Source organism: Chlorocebus sabaeus, chromosome 1 (assembly GCF_047675955.1).
Source record: "Chlorocebus sabaeus isolate Y175 chromosome 1, mChlSab1.0.hap1, whole genome shotgun sequence".
Classification (NCBI taxonomy): domain Eukaryota; kingdom Metazoa; phylum Chordata; class Mammalia; order Primates; family Cercopithecidae; genus Chlorocebus; species Chlorocebus sabaeus.
In genome coordinates this window covers 20,838,908-20,858,538 of record NC_132904.1, presented here as the reverse complement: position 1 = coordinate 20,858,538, position 19,631 = coordinate 20,838,908, and the positions used below count along the sequence as shown (strand labels likewise).

General features: G+C 54.0%; 1 protein-coding gene and 1 long non-coding RNA gene across 2 annotated transcripts in view; one reads left to right on the top strand and one right to left on the bottom strand.

The window, feature by feature from the left end:
- Positions 1 to 18,972, bottom strand: part of ALX4 (ALX homeobox 4) — a 45,267-nt gene extending 26,295 nt beyond the window's left edge. Inside the window, exon 1 of the mRNA XM_008000967.3 lies at positions 18,133 to 18,972. Coding sequence (XP_007999158.1) covers positions 18,133 to 18,592 — 460 coding nt within the window. The 5' untranslated portion in view covers positions 18,593 to 18,972. The remainder of the gene's footprint in view (positions 1 to 18,132) is intronic.
- On the top strand, positions 5,920 to 13,679 carry LOC119624465 (uncharacterized). The gene is made up of 2 exons (XR_005240626.2): positions 5,920 to 8,582; positions 9,032 to 13,679. It is a non-coding gene; the product is annotated as an uncharacterized lncRNA (long non-coding RNA).
- Positions 18,973 to 19,631: the final 659 nt, after the last annotated feature.

The following is a 19,631-nucleotide window of genomic DNA, read 5'->3' as shown; positions in this document are numbered from 1 at the left end:
GGATGCCGCCACGATATATGAATACAGTTATGATCTGGGGATGAATTTGGCCGTGGCAGCTGACAGCCAGGGCAATGTCACTCAGCCTGCAACTGTGTCATCCCCACTTGCTTCCTTCCCCAGGTGCATCCTCTCCAGTTCAGGTTTCCTGAGTGGCAGCTCCCAGAATGACATTTATGAACCATAAACCTCTGTCAAAAGTAGCTCCCAGGGTCCCTTTCAATGAAGGGCCCATTTCACATACATATAACAGAGACTATAAATGGGGTGAAACATCGGCAACTGCTGTAAAAATCAAATGTTAAATGTACATTTATCTGGTTATACTTAAAAAACTTTTAAAGAGTGGAATCGTGGCAGCCTCTGCCTTTAGACTGTGCCCTCGCCAAGGGCAGGGGAGGCGTGTTACGAGGCAGCGTTCGTTATCCCTTGCCCTGCCTGGTGTCGGTGTTTGGAACCCAACAAGCATGTGCTGAATTGAACTCATCTTAAACAACTGAATTTCTTTCTTTCTTTCTTTTTTGGAGATGGAGTCTTGCTCTGCTGCCCAGGCTGAAGTGCAGTGGTGTGATCTCGGCTCACTGTACTTCTGGGTTCAAGCGATTCTCCTGCCTCAGCCTCCCGAGTAGCTGAGACTACAGGCACACGCAGCCATGCCCGGCTAATTTTTTGTATTTTAGTAGAGACAGGGTTTCACCGTTGTTGCCCAGGCTGGTCTCGAACTCCTGAGCTCAGGCAATCTGCCTGCCTCAGCCTCCCGAGTGCTAGGATTACAGGCATGAGTCACTGCGCCTGGCCAAACAGTTGAATTTCTTAGCCTGCAGAAGCAGCATATGATCCCAGAAAGAATGTGCTGCTTTCGCCAACATCAAATCTTTTCTTTCTCAAATATGCTCATTCTTTTATTTTTATTTATGTATTTATTTATTGAGATGGAGTCTCGCTCTGTCACCCAGGCTGGAGTGCATTGATGCCATCTCGGTTTACTGTAACCTCTGCCCCCCAGGTTCAAGCCATTCTCCTGCCTCAGCCTCCCGAGTAGCTGGGGTTACAGGCACCTGCCACTGCACCTGGCTAATTTTTGTACTTTTAGTAGAGACAGGGTTTCACCATCTTGGCCAGGCTAGTCTTGAACTCCTGACCTCGAGATCCACCCACCTCTGTCTCCCAAAGTGCTGGGATTACAGGTGTGAGCCACCTCACCTGGCCCAAATGTACTCATTCTAATTTAGAGAATCACTTACAAACTGAAAAAGCAACAAGGCATTTCTCCCCATGGATGAGAAGGGGAAAGTAATGGCTCAATTAATTATAGGATTGCTTTTTTTTTTTTTTTTTTTCCTGTTGCCTAGGCTGGCGCACAGTGGTATAATCACAGCTCACTGCAGCCTCAACCTCCTGGGCTCAAGCAATCCTCCCTCCTCAGCCTCCTGAGTAGCTGGTACTAAGGGCACACAACACCACACCCAGCTAATTTAATTTTGTTTTGTTTTGTTTTTTGTAGAGACGAGGTGTCACTATGTTGCCCAGGCTGGTCTCAGACTACTGGATTCAAGCAATTCTTCCACCTCAGCCTCCCAAAGTGCTGGAATACAGGCATGAGCCACCACGCCCAGTCCTAGTTTGTATTTTAAGAAAGTCATCAACTTCCTTAAAGCTGATAAGAATGGAAAAGATTTTTCAATATTTGCTTTTTAAAAAATCCCACATTTACAACTATAAAATAGTTAACAATTCAAAATATCTAAAGGATAATTATATCTAAGTTTTGGTTGGTGTTTTTGTATAAATGGCTGGGATATGGAGTAGATGGGTTCCAAGGATTTTGCCTATCACATATAATAAGGATAAAATATAAATAATCAATGTTTCAGCATTCACAATTAACATGTTAGTTAAAAATGGTTCTTTTGGCCCTGCAGGGTAGCTCGTGCCTGTAATCCCAGCATTTTGGGAAGCCAAGATGGGCAGACTGCTTGAGCTCAGGAGTTTGAGACCTGCCTGGGCAACAAAGTAAGACCCCCATCTCTACAAAAAAAAGTAAAAATTAGCTGGGCGCACTGGCACAAGCCTGTAGTCCCAGTTACTCAGGAGGCTGAGGCAGGAGAACGGCTTGAGCCCAGGAGATTGTGGCTGCAGTGGGCCATGATTTAGCCATTGCATTCCATCCTGGGTGATAGTGACTCCCTGTCTGAGGGAGGGAGGGAGGGAGGGAAGGAAGGAAGGAGGGAAGGAAGGAAGGAAGGAAGGAAGGAAGGAAGGAAGGAAGGAAGGAAGGAAGGAAGGAAGGAAGGAAGGAAGGAAGGAAGGAAGGAAATGGTTTTTTCATTGATTTCTGCTCATCTGAACAAAACAAAAAATTCAAATAAGTCTCTGCTTTAAAATCCATGGTGTGGCCGGGTACAGTGGCTCACACTTGTAATCCCAGCACTATGGGAGGCTGAGGTGGGTGGATCACCTGAGGTCAGGAGTTCGAGACCAACCTGGCCAACATGGCAAAAGCCCATCTTAAAAAAAGAAAAAAAATAAAATAAAATACATGGTGTGTCCCTTCTGCCAAGAAAACCTTAATCCACAGTGAACGTGAGACAAATACATCTCTTTTCGACCTGTTACTACTTCTCGGGAGGATGGATCCCCTGCAACAGGATAGATCTCCTGAGAATACACTTTGTGTAGCACAAAACTGGGCTCTGTGGAATATTCTCTCATGGGGCTAAATCCTGGGGGACGTGTTAGTACAGCAGGGGTTGGGCACATGTGTTCCCTGAGGAGGCCTGGCCCTCACTGTCCACCTGCCACATGGCACGAGCGATGTTTCCAAACTGGCCTGTCCCTGGCCTTGCCAAAGCTGGGCAAGTGAGAGGCTATTGCTCGTTCTGTTTAGAAGGGTTTGTCTCCTCCTTCTTCACCCACAGGAGCTGCTCCCACACATCACGTGCGGGTCCTGGGCTGGGCTGGCCTTGTTCTCAGGATGGCTCTGGAGGAAGGAGGGAGTGGGGTCTGGGGGGTCGGGGGACGTGGTCATCATTTCGGTAGATGAGTGAAGACGGTGTGGTACACGTACAGCATGTGGTGTGCCGAAAACCCCTCCCAGTGCGCCCCTCCACAGTTCACAGAGCTCTCACATGCTGGTTGAGTCTGATGGGCACATAGGCATGAGGGCGTCCAGGCAAGGGAGTGAAGAGGAAAAAGGCTCTTTGGCTTCAGGAAATCTGGGTTCAGTCCACAGCGGGACACCTCACCTTCCTCACCTGCAAACTGAGGATACTAGTATCGCCCAATGGGTTTCCGTGAAAAGTCTCAGTCCAGGTCCGGCCCAGGGCAATGCCCACCGGGTGCTTTCTTAATTGCAGGTGGGCAAGCTGGGGCCCAGGGAGGGTGCAGAGGCTGCCTAACATTCCCTGAGCCCGATTCTCTGTGCCCAGCCCTGTGCTGATCAGAGAGGAACACAACACAACCACTGCCCTGGGGACAGACTGAAGCTCTGGGTCCAATAAACACAGAAAACACATTCAGCAGCGAGAGAGTTATTCCCCAGCTCACGACGCATGGGTACGAGGTGCAGCAGCCTATGGGGAGGAGGGGCCCGAGGGGCCTGGGTGGCCTTTGTCCCTCCTTGAAGCCTCCTGCCACTGCATTAGGTAGAGATGGCGGCCCCCACACCTCCCATCACTCATCCATGTTTTAAAAGACAATGTCAACCACACAGTAATCGTGGATTTGGTAATAATTTGTTCATTGTCCAACTCTATGCATCCCAGTCAACTTTAATTGCCTATCAACGTTTCTGGCCAATCTGACAGAGTCAAGCTTCCAGCAAAATCTTACCAATCATAACAGCTAACATTGACTGAGCACTTACCATGCTCCAGGAACTGTTCTAAGATCCTTACCTATTTATTTATTTATTTATTTAGAGACAGAGTTTCGCTCTTGTTGCCCAGGCTAGAGTGCAATGGCGTGATCTCGGTTCACTGCAACCTCCGCCTCCCAGGTTCAAGTGATTCTCCTGCCTCAGCCTCCCTAGTAGATGGGATTACAGGCGCCCACCACCACGCCCAGCTAATTTTTTGTATTTTTAGTAGAGACAGAGTTTCACTATGTTGGCCAGGCTGGTCTCAAACTCCTGAATTCAGGTGATCCACCTGCCTCAGCCTCCCAAAATGCTGGGATTACAGGCGTGAGCAACCACACCCGGCTCGATTCTTACCCGTTTTACCTTATTTAAGCCTCACCCTATCACTAACGGGTAGACATGATTCTTATCCCCACTTGACAGGTAAAGAAACTGAGGCAAAGAGGGCAACTAATTTGCCCGAGGTCACTCAACTGTTTGGGCTGAAATCTGTTTCCAGGTCCTGAGCTCTACTGGCTTCTCCAAACCAAAGGCATCTGAAGCATCAGGCAGCCTGTGTAGCCCAATTGTGGAATGAACATAGTTTCTATGATTTTCCAAGAACTCTAGAAATTATGCCTTAGGGCACATGGCTGGAAGACCAGGCTCAAGCAGGCCTCTGTTTAGTCACCTAGGCCGGGGAAGTTCCCAGGAGGGGGAGCAGGGGACAGCTGCTTCTTTGCAGCTGTGCTCCCCTTGGAGCCTGCTGTCCAGTCCCTGGAGCCCCAGCCCCTGGTTGTGCCGCTCACTGGATGGCCTGGGGTGGGGGACGGGGAGTTGTGAGTGCCTCTTTTGGGAATCAAACAGAAATTCTTCAAAATATGCATAGGGCCAGCAGCGTGGAGCCACTGGCTGCTTCCCTCTTGGAGCTCCTCCCAGCTCCACTGGAAGCATTCTGGAATTATCTTAATAAAGGAAGTGGTCCCAGATTTGAGCATCTCAGGAGGTGGGTGTATAGACCCTCAGAGCACATGAGAATTTCCCCAAAGGCCACACGTCCTCATGGGATGGTCAACTGAAGGGGCAGAGGGGCCCCCAAATAGCCAGGGGCCTAGCCAGGGCCGAAACTGTGGCTCCAGAGTCCTCGCCTGTGGCTCTGCCCTCCACCCCTTCTCACCAGCTCTAGGTCCTGGAAAACAAATTTGTCCCTGAGCTCAATTTCTGTGACCTATCAGTCACTGGCCTGCAGGCAAGGAGATGAACGGATGGCCTACGAGGGTCCTTGTACATTCTGCGATCCTGGACTTCACATCAGAAGGTCATTCAGGGGCCAGACAGACAGACAAATGCAACAGAATAGAGACCAGACGTAAACTCTCAAATATATGCTCCACTGATTTTCAACAAAGGTCCTGAGACTAGTCGGTGAGAAAAGGGCCATCTTTTCTACAAATGGTGCTGGGAAAAGTGGATATCCCCATGAGGAAGAATGACATTGGAGCCTTATGTTATGTCATATTCAAAATTAAAGTGCATCAAAGACCTAAACCTAAGAGCTAAACTACAAAGCTCTTAGAAGACTTAGGGGAAAATCTTCATGACACTGGAGTTATTGATGATTTCTTGGATATGACACCAAAAGCACAAACAACAAAAGAAGTTGAAAAATTGTGCTTCTTCATCAAAATGTAAAACTTTTGTGCATCAAAGGACAGTATCCAGGGAGTGAAAGGACAACCCATAGAACGAGAATAAATATTTGCAAATCATATATCTGAAAAGGAATTAATATCCAGAATTCCTATGACTCAAGAACAAGGAAACAAACAACCCCATTCAACAATAGGCAAAGTACTTGAATACACTTCAAAGAAGATACACAAATGGCCAGACACCAAAGGAGAAATTGTATGATTCCACTTATAAGAGGTACCTACGGCCGGGCGCGATGGCTCACACCGGTAATCCCAGCACTTTGGGAGGCTGAGGCGGGTGAATCACCTGAGGTCAGGAGTTCAAGACCAGCCTGGCCAACATGGCAAAACCCCATCTCTACCAAAAACACAAAAAGTAGCCGGGCGTGGTGGTGGGTGCCTGTAATCCCAGCTACTTGGGAGGCTGAGGCAGGAGAATCACTTAAGCCTGGGAAGCAGAGGTTGCAGTGAGCTGAGATTGCACCATGGCACTCCAGCCTGGGGGACCGAGTGAGACTCTGTCTCAAAAAATAAAATATAAAATAAAATAAAAGGTTGTCTTCGGCTGTGCCCCTGCCATTCCTCAGCCCACCTCACCGGCATCCATCATGCCCCTGCACTCCACACACTCGCTTCCTGTTCTTCCCTTACCCAAAGGCTTAGTTCATGCTGTTTCCTGAGTCTAGAGGGCCTCTTTCAGCTCCTTCAGCTGGTGAGCTCCTATTCAACCTTCAAGGTCCACTTCAAATGTCCATGCTCAGGAAGCCCCAGTCCATTCACCTTTCCTGAGGATTCCCATGGCATGGAGCACATTCTAACCAGGCTATGGGCTCTCTGAGGTTAGGAGCCAGTTCCTTCACTGCCAAACACTCTGGTCCCTGCCTGACACAGAAGTGCCAGGCTGAAGGATCTGTTGGACGCGAGGAGGAGCTTTTTCCAGGCGCACACTCCTCCGTGCGTTCCTTCTGAGCTGTTCTACCTCTTTGAGCTTTGACTTCCATCTGTAAAATGGAGATTCAATTCCTCCACATAGGCCTTTGGTGAGACTCAGGGGATCATGGATGTTCAAGTGCCCTCAGACTGCAAATGCTGGGTTGGGGCGTATGGAAGGAATCACGGGTGTGCTGGGAAGAGCCCAGGCCTTGGAGCCGGATGCCCTGCTGGGAACCCAGGTGAGGTCAGATGGCTTCCTGGCCAGAACAGAGGGCTGCATCCCTTGCAGGTGAGTCTCAGAATCCCAGGATGGAGGATGAGTGAATGGGGGACTAAGGGAGGAGCTTTAGCAGCTCTCAGGCAGGCTGCTGGGCAGGTGGCAGGAATGGGGGTGCCAGTGGGAAGGACACAGAACTCACCGTAGGGAATGGGGGAGACCTGAGGAGGAGATTTGGGGATGAAGGGAGAAAACCACTTGACTAGAGCCAACCCCGGGGGATGTGGCCATCAGACTGCAGGCCTGTGACCTGTGGGGTGAGACCCAAAACAGGAGCAGTGAGGAAAAGGGGTGCTCCTCCAACTGCTAGAGTCGGAGAGGACCAAGGCTTGTGCTAAACAGAGCTACCCAGAGCCTCCCTGCTCCTACACCCCACAGGAAACCCTGCAAAAGAAAATAAAAAATCAATCATTTTCTACCAGAATGCAAGAGAACGACAAAGCAGGCTCTCACCCCAGGCCTCAATTCAAAGGAAGGATGAACGAAGAGAGAGTGGAAAGATTTATAGAGTTCCTAGCATGTTCCCCTCCCATAAGATCCATTCATTCATTCACTCAGCAACAGACATTTATTGAGCATCTACTATATAGACAAGCTCCAGGTTCTGGGGAAAGTTTGAAACAAGACAGACAAAGTCTCCTGCGGTCTCTCATGTTTCCTAGAGGGCAGGTGTTATTTCCCCACTGTTCCCACAGATGCTTCTCAGCTCCACCCTACCTAAATCAGAGGTTCTGTCACATTCCTGAAACCTCTGGAAACTCATGCAGTCATTCCTCATACCAGCTATGAGGCCCTATGCCATGCCTGGGACCCTGTTTTCACCTGGTACGGGTGAGGAAGCTGTGCCCAAGGTCACAGAGTCCGTGTAGAACTTCAACCTGGCAGGTGCTGAAACTTACTCTTGACACCACTTGTCTTCTGCATCCCTGGATGTGAAGCTGAGAAGAACGCTTTGGGGGTTAAGGGTTTTCTTTTCTTTTCTTTCTTTATTTATTTTGAGATGGACTCTTGCTCTGTCGCCCAGGCTGGAGTGCAGTGGCGCGATCTCAGCTCACTGTGAGCTCCGCCTTCTGGGTTCACGCCATTCTCCTGCCTCAGCCTCCCGAGTAGCTGGGACTACAGGCGTCCGCCACCATGCCCAGCTGATGTTTTGTATTTTTAGTAGAGACGGGGTTTCACTGTGTTGGCCAGGATGGTCTCGATCTCCTGACCTCGTGATCCGCCCGTCTCGGCCTCCCAAAGTGCTGGGATTACAGGCTTAAGCCACCGTGCCCGGCCCTGGGGGCGATGTTTGTAAGACCCTGTCTTTCATCTCCACATCATCTGGGACAGAATTAGGGTGATCTCAAGTCTAATCAGGTTCATTCTAGAACAGGATGCCTTTCAGGTTTCTTGGAGCCCTCGGCCAGCAAGACTTGACTCTTCCTTCCTGGCTGTCTCACTGTGGATGAGTTACTCATCTTCACGAACCTCAGTTTTCATCCATGAAATGGGGATGATAATAGTACCAATCTCATAGGATTGTGATGGCAGTTAAGTGAAATGATACATAAGCAGCACTGGCGTACTGCCTGGCGCACGGGAAGGGACGCTCAGTTGTTCTGGGCTGTCATGTGGTTCTGCGGCAGCAGCCAACTCTAAGTCTTCTTTGCCTCAAAACCCATTATTGTCTGTGTCCTGCAGATGGGAAGACTCAGACCAGGAGCCGGGCCTGGTATCCCAGACTCTTACCCTTTGGCAGACTGGACCAGCTTTCCCCCTTTCCTAGCACAATGAATGGGGAAGAGTGTGGGGTCCTGAGGCATCTGGAGGATTCTGGAGGGCCCATCCGTCTCTCTTGGTGAGTATCACAGAACCCCAAGGCCTCTGAAACCACCAAGTCCCATGAAGAAGGTTCAGAGATGGGGAGGTTGAGGCCACAATAGGGGAGCCGTGCAGAAGAGTTATCTGCATGTTTGTCTTCCCCATTTGAAAGCGAGCTCCCTCCTTGAAGTCAGAGGCCATGGAGCTGGGGTTGTCCCAGCTCCATGCTGGGATGTGAACCAGGTGTGAATAAATCCTTGTAGCCACGTAGAGACATTGGGAAGGCTGACACATCCAGGAGGACCCCAAACTCTACATCCCTACTCTGAAACCTGATCAGAACCCCACCACTATCATTTGCAATATCCTAGCACCCTCAAAGGGTATAGTGTGAGGGGTGGGGCGGAGAACCTGGCGGTGCAGGATGTACGGAGCAGGCGCATTACCTCTCTCCATCATCACATCCTCCTCACACTCCCCTCACAGGTGGGACAGGGCCAAAGTGCCATTCAACACATGGAGAAATGGAGCGGCACTAGAGAGGTAAGGGGGCTGTTATACACGGCTGTTTCCATAGAAAAACCAAGACCTATTGATCTACAGAGAAAGCACGGAGACAGAAAAGCAGAAAGTCAAGAGAGAAGAAGCCTCAGGATTTCCAGCCACTAGAGAAGACTCATTGGCCTGGACAAATCCCAGCTTCCCTCAACTTTCCTGAACCCTCCCCTTAAGTGGCTTCCAGTAAGCTCCCAAACCCTGGTGGCGCCTGCACACCCCAGGGCAAGCCAGGCTGACCTCCTCAGAGCCTGAGTCAGGGCTTTCCCCATCTCAGCACCCATCCCACTGAACTGGAATTTCAAGGTCACTTGTCTGTCTCTTCCTCTGGACCTGAAGGCAGAGGCTGCATCCAGAGCTTCCTGGAATCCCCTACAAGGCCTGGCATAGCGACAGGCAAAGTTTGGTGAGCCATGCGTAAATGGAATCAGGCCTCTCAGTCCCCTTGTCTGCAAAATAAGACATGTGGGCCAGGCGATGACTGCCATCTCTTCCAACCTTGGGTGGGCCCCCCACCATGTCACCATGACCCATTGTGTGTGTGTGCCGCAGAGTCAGGGGAGGTACCAGGTTCCTGGATGTAACCAAAGGCCCTCAGAGCCTGGTGGACGGTCCTGCACAGTGGGAGGAGTTGGTCATCTGGCCTCAGCTGACCCTGGCTTGTGGTTTTCACGAACTTAGGAAAAGAAAACTCAGCTTGGGGAGCTGGGCAGAGAGCAGGAGTCCCAGCCTGGTATGGCTGCATTAGAGTCAGGTCCCTGCAGTCCCACCAGGGATTCCATGAGTGCTCTCCTGCTGTCCTCTAATGCCCAGGAGCTCATGGTGGGGTTTGCTTTACTTCTGACTGAGGCAGAACTGCAAGCATCTGCCCTATTTGATGCACAGAGAGAGTGCAACTTACTGGACTTACTGCAGGAGCCGCAACCAACAAGAGAGCAGGTGAGTGGATCTGATTCCCCAATACTTTCTGCCTTTCCACCCATCGTAGTGGAAGGAGGAGAACTCAGTGAGTTCCCGCCCTCCTACTAACCTGGCTGTGGGGGTCCATTTCCCCTTGGGCCTCAGTTTGCTCATGTGCTAAATGGGGTCAGCAGTGTGCGTAAAGACAGTGCCAAGGTCGCGTCTCTTCCGCAGTGAGCCACATGGGACAGAGGGCACATTCCAGAGTTAGTGGCGTGTCAGAAGGCCTTGCCGCAGTGTAGGTGGGTTGGATGGACCATGTTCGAGGGCCTTAGGATGTCGCTGGGGGTGGTTGGACCCCACCCAGGGACTTGCCACAGGGAGATTCTGCCTGCCACTCACTGAGTCAGCTGCTCCTGGGAGCCATGACCAGGGGCAGGAAGGCCACAGGCCATGATACAAGGGCACTTAGTCACTGTCTCCCTAGGGGCACCTCTAGAGGCAGAGGCCACGCCACCCACAGACTCAGAGAAGCTCCAGAGCCATGCACATGGGTACTCACCCTTGCACACCTGAGGCTCACACACTGGGGTACATAGACACAAGTACCGGAGGACAGGCATGCCTTTCACTGGACTACACACAAACCCTCGGCCTCGCCCTGAAACACTCAGACAGCAGGATGTGGACCCAGAGAGAATGGGCACGGCACACGCGGCTCACATTCATGCCATGCACACACTCACACAAATACCTAAGCCGGCCCTCACACAGCCAAAGGTGCTCCTGGGTGCCCTTAACCATGCAGGCGCAACACTGCAGGAGACACCAGTTCTTCATTCATTCTTCCAGCCAGCGAACATTTGCTAAGCCCAACTGTACAACACACTTGGAAGGACATAAGCTGTAACCCAGGAGGCAGGGGCTTGGCATGTTCTATCTCCCGGGAGAAGGTCCGTCCAGGGAAGCTGCTCCATAATTACTGGGCTAGGGAAGATGAGTGGACACAGGGACCATGAGCCCAGGGCCTTAGCTTGAGCCTGGTCACGTGTGGACACAAAGACAGTTGCTTACTCCCTCCCTATTTACATCTCAGTCCTGAGCCCAGAACCTGCACTCCACCACAGCCCTGCGGGACCTCCAGCTGGCTTTGTGTCCTGGGATGGCTCCCCACTCGGGACCTGTGTCAGCCTCCAGGGAAGCCTCTCCCACCTACCTTACCCCAATTTCTCCCGGACAAAAATGCGTGTGGGGGTGAGGAGGGAAGACAAAGGGGGTGAAGGTGGGTCCAGACTGCTACCAGCACAGAAACTCTGAGAGGGTCTTTGGAAATTGTCAACACTCCTGCATTTCGTGCAACTAAAATTCAGAACCCAGAGCAGAATGGACTTCTCTAAGGCCATGCAGGAGTAGAGAATGCAAAGGTGGAGGCTGGGGTGATCTACACCCGGACTGTGGGCCCCGGTCCCCACGTGTGCCACGCTAGACATCAGTGTCATGGTCCAAACCTCCCACAGCTTCCCAGCCTCGGTTGTGCCCTTCAGAGCCCTGGAGAGCCAGTTGTTGTGCTCTGACCTGGGTCACCAGGTCCTGTCCCTCTAGGAGGTGCGTAGGGCCAACGTCCATGCTCGGGGACCTCCAGTTCAGAATGAAAATCCACTCTTAAAGAATCCGCTTTACGAATCCGACGAAGCGAGCACTGGCTCCCTCTCTGCCCCCAATGTGCACCCGCGCCAGTGCTCAGCAGCCATGACCAAGGGGTCCTCAGTACAAGTGGTGCCTTCACCCGGAAAGACAGGTACTTGGCAGTCGATGGCGCCTCTTACCTTGCCGGTATCTCCCAGTGACCCCCTCCTTGCCAAAAGAGCACCCTAGGAGCCGCCAAGCACCAGGGTGACACTTCCAACTGCCTCTGGAGTTCAAATCTGAACCGGCCCGCAGCCCAGCGTGCCACCCTACACACCCCAGCCTTGGCTCCTCGGAGCCTTGCCTCTGCGTGGCTCTTCCTCACTGCTGAGCCACAACACCCTTCCATTCCTCCCTCTCCTTGGCGCTGGCTGGTGCGGGTTGGGGTCAGGTGGAGAAGCTGGCTGGCCGTAGCTAAGGTGACAAAATGTGCTGGGGGTGAGGGCCTGCCCAGGGCCGGTGCAACTGGTGGGAGGCCGCTGTCCCTTCCTGGACACAGTGGAAGCTTCTGCCGCATCACTAAATTTTTGTCATCCTTTCTGAAGGACCTGCTTCCAGGCAGCACGCAAGTTGTTGCCCCAGGTTTATTCCGCACCCCTGTACTGGGTGAAAAAGGAGCATCTTGAATGGAGATGGGGGTGTCGCTGGTTTATACATCTGCAGAGGAGAGGTGTGCCGGGCTGCACCTCTGGAGGCAGCTCCCTGGAGGCCGCGGGTAACTGATGTTAGAGAAGACCCCGGCTGCAGCTGGGAGGGCTCACAGGCTGGAGAGAGGTGCCTCCTCCTTCCAGCAAAGGGCCCTGTTTGGAAGAGCTGCTTCTCACTTGTCTAGTGGCACCGTAGGACGGTCGGCTTCCACTCGAAATCCCCCGGACTGTATCATCACATAGCCGGGTCCTCGCAGTGCTGGTTTCCCAATCCGATGACTGTCACCTCGGTGAGGATGTGTGCCGACGGCTGGAGAACCCTGCGCTGCGGGCGCACATGGCCAGGTGGCGCCTGGCAGGGGACGTCTGGGTACAGGACAGTGCTCTTACCGCCCCACCCCAAACCGTTGCCTGGGCCTAGGTCCTTCGGCTTCCTGAGCAGGGGTTTGGGGGGCTAAGGACACTGAGGCTCCGGGGGCAGGAAGTTCTCTCTGGTCAAGCGTTCTCTTTTCTCTCCAGCATACACTCCCATACCACCCACCTCGCCTACCCTCCGGGCCAGAGGCGCACCGAGGCAGCGCACCCTCCATGAGTCATCCCAAGGCCTCGGAGCCGCGGGAACTCCGGGCAACTATCCCCCTCCTCTCCTGACCTCTGGCATCCCAGTCTAGGGGTCTGCAGAGAAGCCCGAAGCCCGGACAAACGCGCCAGACGTCAACCACCTCTCATCCCTGGCAGCAGCAAAGGCCAATATATTTCCATTTCTTATTTCAGGTTGCCACCAAAACAAAGCTGCGCGTGGCTGCGGGTAGGAAGGGGCTGAGACGGAGAAGAAGGGACGTCCCGGAGAAAGTGCGCCCAGCTGATCTTAGAAACCAGAGTCCTCGGGGGCCTCCGGGACTTCGCCGAGATTTTCTGTAGGGCGTTTTAATCTGTTTTCCTATGCGGGCGGCATCGCAGTGCGTGCGGTTCAGGGCTTGGTGACTCCGGCTTAGCCCAGTTTTCGCGGCGAGGTTCCTGGCGCAGCCGCTTGGAACTTCGCATTAGAATCGGGACTGCAAATGTCCGGGCGAAAGTGTCACCCTACTCAAGAAACACTGCTGTCAGGAACAAACTGGGGTCCCCGGTGCTCCGAAGTATCTTCTGAAATTTTCTTAAAACAACTTACAAAAAATGTTTTTGCTTTAACGTTTTACAAGGTTTAACGAAACACTTAAATGGTCTGTTTCTTTACCCAGATGGTCGTCCTAACAGTGTACACATACATAACAATTCTTCCAACTTTCCTCCTCAGAGCTAAGCACTTCATTGTACGTAAAGTATAATAAAGAAAAGATTGTGCAAGATTGTGCAAGTCGATTGACTTAAAATATTGAGTTTTAATCCAGGCCCTCTGTTTTTCTATTTAAGAACGTATGTGTTTGGACCAGACTGGTGAAGCAGGCTGCCGGCTATGGAAATTAACAAAGTAACAAATTAAAAGCATCTTCCTTCACCATCCCTCCCTCCAGAATTAAACAACAGTCGCCCCTTCTCGAGCAGGCTTCAGTCCCAGGCTCGAGTTTTCCCGCGATCACCCCACAGTCACCACTGGCTGTTGCTGCTTCTGTCGGGTTTTCGTTTCTGCCTTCTTCGGGTCGTCTCTCCTATACAAAACACACCCCAGTTCTCGAACTACATTCAAATACGACCCTGGCAGAATTTACACATTTCGTGGTGCATGGATTGTGTCTGTGCAGAGGAAATAAATACCCGCTGGTATTTAACCACTGCGTCTAATTCAAAAAATCGGGACTGGACCCCTAGGCGGCACCCCAGGGGCTTCAGCCTGGCCCGCGCCTCCCCAGACCTTGGCGCTGAGAGCGCTGCTTTTTGAGGGTGGGTGGATGGAGAGGCAGCAATCTACTTTCAACAGAAACCTGTCTGCAACGAATCGAAAGCGAAAGGGAAGGGGGAAACGGGGCAGCTTCCCGCAGCGGCCCCGCGTCTCGGGACCGTTAGACTAGGACCGGCACGCGCCGGCTGCGGCTCCGGGGGTCGGATCCGGAATTTGGGGGCGAGGCGCTGCAGTCCCTGCCCTGAGTACAAGGAGGCTCTTTCGTCGCTGAGAAACGTCGGGTCTCCAACCTGACATGTCTCCTGGGGCCCAGGCGGCCCACCCTGGGCTCGGGCAAGGAAATCAGGAGGCCAAAGAGGGGACCCAGAGTCTGGGGGTAGACTGGTGAGGTCTTGGGTTGCAGCAGAAGAGGGCTGGGTGGGGGCTCTTTCGTAAAACCGCGGTCTCCGCACCCAAAGGACACGGCGGAGCCGCCTTAATCATCCTTCTTTTACACATTTGGGGAAAGGAAGGCCCAAGTTGGGGTAGGGACGCCTGCAGCCCCGAAGGGTTTCTCTCACCAACTCTTTCCGCAACCCAGACCAGATCCGGCCAGCAGAGACTAGAGGCGGCTTCTCCGCCCCGCATTCCCTCGGCTTGGCCCTGGAGCAGCTGCCCGGGGCACCTTCTTTGACAAGGGGTAGTTTGACTCTGCCAGGAGTGGGCCCCGAAGCTGAGGCCCAGAGGGAGGCCTCCGAGCTTTATCGTTTTGTTAGGTGTAGTTACACATGTGAACGACCAGCTTTTGTCCCAACCCCCAGGGCTGGGAATGGTTGCCAGGTCTCAGCTGCCTGCCTGAAGACGGGAATTAGCCAGCCCCAGTACTGGTACCAAGGCAGCTCCTACCTCCGACTTTCCCCATGCTCCTGGGAATGTCTAAGGATTTTTCCTTGAACTCCATCTCTCCCCTTTTGAGTATATACGCTCTCACAATTGTGGGAGAGAATTGTGAGTGCATGCCTCAGTTTCCCTGCTTGCTGACAGGGTAGAGATCCCACTCCAGAGGCCCTCCTCCTGGCTACCTCTGTAAAGGGCAGAGCCTCACCTTTTGGAGCCTCAGTTTCTCCATCTTAGACCTAACGCGCCTAATCCCTTTCCTAGAAGGACCAGACATCTCCTGGTAGGGGAGACTCAGCTGCTGAGAGAGGGAAAAAAACAAACAGTGACTTGCTGTTTATTGTTTGTGGCTTTGCCCCGAGCAGTGCCTCCATCTTAGGCAGCATGGAGTGGGGTCCTGCGGGTGGTTAGAGGCTGCCTTTGGACTCAGTCTGCAGTTTATGACCAGAGCAGTGGCAGGGGCTTGCCCTATCCTCAGAATTGGGTGCTCTCAAGTTCCCAGCAGCAGGGAGATAGACAGGGATGGAAATGTGGGCGGGGGGTTGGGGGGATGGGGGGGTGAGCTCTTGGCTCTTGCCTCTTGCTCTCTCTGCAGAGGCACATTTATGACCCAGTAAGGCCTTTCTGTTATCACCCCAGGATGCAGATGAGGAAACCAGGGTTTGGGAAGGTGTTTGCTGTCAGGTCACACTGCCACGGGTTAGGGGCAGTACTGGGTCAAGTGGCTGGCTCTTTCCCTCAGCTCCCAAGGCTAGTGCAAGTAAAGGAAGGGCCAGGCTGGCTGTGGGGGCCCAGCAGGGCACAGAGAGAAGGCTCAGGGGAGGCCAGCCCTCTCTGCCGTCCCTCTGGACTTGAAGGCATTTAACCAAGAGGTGGGGAGCTCCTTAGGCTCTCTTCTTGCCTAGTATCTCAGCCTCTTCAGAGGTCTCACTGGTAATTTTCGTTAAAATATGACATGTCAATGCAGTGGAGAGAAAACATGAGCCCCCTGGCTATGCAGGATGAACCTCCATGGGTCCCCCAGTCTGCAACCTGCTCTCACCTAATAGTCCTGCATGACAAGGATGAGCTGGGGCCTGCGTCCCTGGGCTGGGAAGGCCGGCCGGTATGGACAGGGCTGAGATTCTCTGCCAGCCTAGCATGGTGAAGGAGCACTTGCATGAGAGGCGTGTGTGTCTGCATGTGGAGTTGTGTGTGTCCGTGTGTGAAGCTGTGTGTGTACGTGTGTGAAGCTGTGTGTATACATGTGTGGAGCTGTGTGTATGTGTGGAGTTGTGTGTGTCTGCCTGTGGAGCTGTGTGTGCGTGTGGAGTTGTGTGTGTGTGTGGAGCTGTGGGTGTCTGTGTGTGGAGCTGTGGGTGTCTGTGTGTGGAGCTGTGGGTGTCTGTGTGTGGAGCTGTGGGTGTCTGCGTGTGGAGCTTTGGGGGTCTGTGTGTGGAGCTGTGGGTGTCTGTGTGTGGAGCTGTGGGTGTCTGTGTGTGGAGCTTTGGGGGTCTGTGGTCTGAATGCCTGATCTCATTCCAAATGGAGGTGAAGAGGAAGGTGGAGGAAGTGGGGAAGGGCCACTGAAGCTTTCTAAATCTCTCAGTTCTGTCCTTTGGGTTTGGGAGTATGTGGCTCATTCAAGGCCACATGGGCATGTGTTCTTGGGGTATGACCACATCGGCTCCTGAAGAAGATGCCCTGTGTGTGTGCGCGCGCGCATCTGTAGACAAGGGTATGACTGTTTGTCAGCAGCCATCTACCAACTAGTTCTGCGCCTGTGAAAGAAGGAACCTGAATAGGAGAAAACATCTGCCATCGGCTGTTTTCTCAAGGTTATTCCAGCCACCAAGGCCTCTGCCGTGTCCCAGCCTCTGTCCCCAGGCCTAGTGCCTCTCCATCAGCCTGGATCAGGGCAAATTCCCTGCCCCCAACTCATCTCACCAGGGCCGGCCTGAAGGCCAAGGCCTCCGGGGAGAGTGTGTGCTCAGGGCTCCCGGCCCAGAGAAGGTTTTTCTTTCTGCGTCGTTGCTCCCCCTTCCGCGTTGGGGTTCAGGAAACCCGATTCTGTGGAAGAAGAGAAGGCCTGGGCTACCGAGCTGCTCTGGCTAGACACCGGCTCTGGCTAGAGACTGTCCTTGAGTGTCTCTGTCACCGGCAATGGTGGCCGTGCTCTGGGGGCCCAGGCCTGCCTCCTGTGGCTGCGTTCAAGGGGGCTTGGAGGTCATTTAGGCCAGCTCCCTCGGGTTCCCCGTGGGCTCAAATCAGGACCCAGACCCTTGTCTTTTGCTACAGCCATGGGCCACCCGGGACTCGGGACTTCCTGTCTCCCCTGCTACTCCGTCCTAAACCATTGTTCTGAGGCCTGCTGCCTCCAAGAAACGCCGAGGGAGAAGCTCCCGGGGAACTGGCCTGCCCGCATCCCCACGGCCAGTAGCGCTCAGGGTCCCAGGACTCGGGTCTGGCCAGACCCCAGTTTCTCCTGGGACCCCACGGTCTCTGACTCCGCACTGTGTCGCGCCAGTGCTCCTGGATTTCCCATGAGCTTTCGGCCAACCACGCTCCGGGCTTCCTGCCGGGCTCCACACCTGCGACGCTCTCACCTGCGGCGGCGCTGCCCAAGGAGCCTCCCAGCCCGCGAGGAGCGAGGCCTCTGCAGTCCCGCAGTCCCGCAGTCCCGCAGTCCCGCAGCCCCGCGACCCCGCGCCAGAGCGCTGCGCGGAGACTTCTTTGCGCCGCGCGGAGACTCCTTTTCGCCGCACACCCAGGGCCGGTAAGAAGCATCCGCTTCAAATCCCGCCCAGCAGGCAGCGCAAAGAGAGCAGTTTGGAGAAATGCTGAAGGGACCGGGAAAAACAAACTCCAGGTCGAGTTTAACAGCCGAAACGTTCCGTGCCTAGGCCGGCGGACATGAAGGAGACAGAACAGATCCCTTGGCTTCCTCGCGGCGATCGATCCCGTTTACTGACCGGAGTCACCCGCGGCTGCCCCCAGCCCACCCCCAGCCCGCCAACTCATACCTCCCGCAAGCCACCAGTTTCAAGGGATGCGGAAGCCAAGCACACCGTGGTCCCCAGCCCCAGGTGACCCGCACGTGCACTCACCGTAGCAGGGAATCTGCAAGGCCGCGTTGTGGCCACTGCTGCCTTCCTGGAGTTTGAGGCTGCCGTCCGGGGGCGTCTTGCAGGCGCCTCGCTGCAAGTAAAGATGCGGTTGCGCGGGCGGTTGGGGCTGCGGTTGCTGCTGTTGGGGCTGCGGCGGCGGCTGGGGCTGCGGGGTCGACGGCTGGGGCTGGAACTTGTTAAAGGAGCCCCGCGCCCCGGCGCCACTCTCCAGGGGTGTCGCTAGGTCCTGCTGCCCAGCGCTGTAACGGGCCCGGTTCTTGGCGTCCCCGAATCCCTGTACTTTGGCGGCGGCCGACAGGAAAGTTGTGCCGAACTTGTCGCCTCCGGGAAATGCCCTAAAAGGCGACGAGCCCTCCCGACTCTGCGACACCGGGCTGTAGTAGGCGTCCATGGCAGCAGCCGGCGACTCGCAGTAAGAGACGCAAGTCTCAGCATTCATGCCTGGCTTGCGCGGGCGGCGGGCGGGGGCGCGAGCGAGGGCGCGAGGACGCCACCACGCGCCTTGGCTGGGAGTTTGGGTAGGCGAGGAGGCTGTGGCTGTGCACTCCGCGCCCGGCCTGCTCGCTCTCCCTCCTCCCCTCCACGCCTGCCTCTCTCTCTCCCTTCTTCTTTCTCTCTCTCTCCTCTCTCTCCCTCCTCTCTCTCTTCCCCTCCCTCCCCCCTTCTCTCTTCCTCTCTCTCTCCCTCTCTCTTTTTCCTCCCTCCCCACAGCTAGCCGAGGGAAAGAACGGAGGGCAGTAAAAAGATTCAGATGTTTCGGAAAGTTGACCAGCTCTCCCAAACCCTCTTAAGGTTTTGCAGCGGAAAAAAAAAAAAAAGTAATTTTTTTCCCTGACTTGCTTCTTCCTTTCCCCCTCTCTCGTCCCCTCCTTCTCTCTCCTTCCACTGGTCCCTGCCCCCTCCTCTCTACTCTTAAGGAGATGCTACTAACTCGCTAGCGGGGATTCAACCCGGAGGTGCCCGAGGGCTTTCCGATTCTAGGCGGGGCTGGGGAGGTGCCAAGATCCCCAGAGCTCCCGAGGCTAGGCTGCGAATTGACGGAGTGTAGGAGCTTTGTCCTAGGGCAAAGGGAAATGCAAATTTTAATGACAGGTTTAAAAAAAGCCCCCCAAAATAAACCTAACAGGTTTTGACAGTCGAAGCCAGGGGGACCAGGGGCCTGCGGATGCAAGCGAGTCCTTTGGACTCCTGCGCGCGAGCTCACGGGCGCCGCTACGGGCCTTCCCGCTGGCACCTTTTCCTAGGTTTCCAACCTTCCTCCCCATTCCCGTTCCTCCGGGAGATTAACACACACACAAGCCTTCGTCGTCCAGTGCACGGTCACTGGCACGTAGTGTTAACTATTTCCTTCCGCTGCAAGGGCGCTGGGCTGGGAGGCAGCGGGATCTGTGCTCGTTCAAGCCCTGGGGAAGCCCTGGGCTGGGCCGGACTTCAGAAGCTTTAGAGCGCTGCCCTCTGCGCTCCCTTCCAGAGGCCGC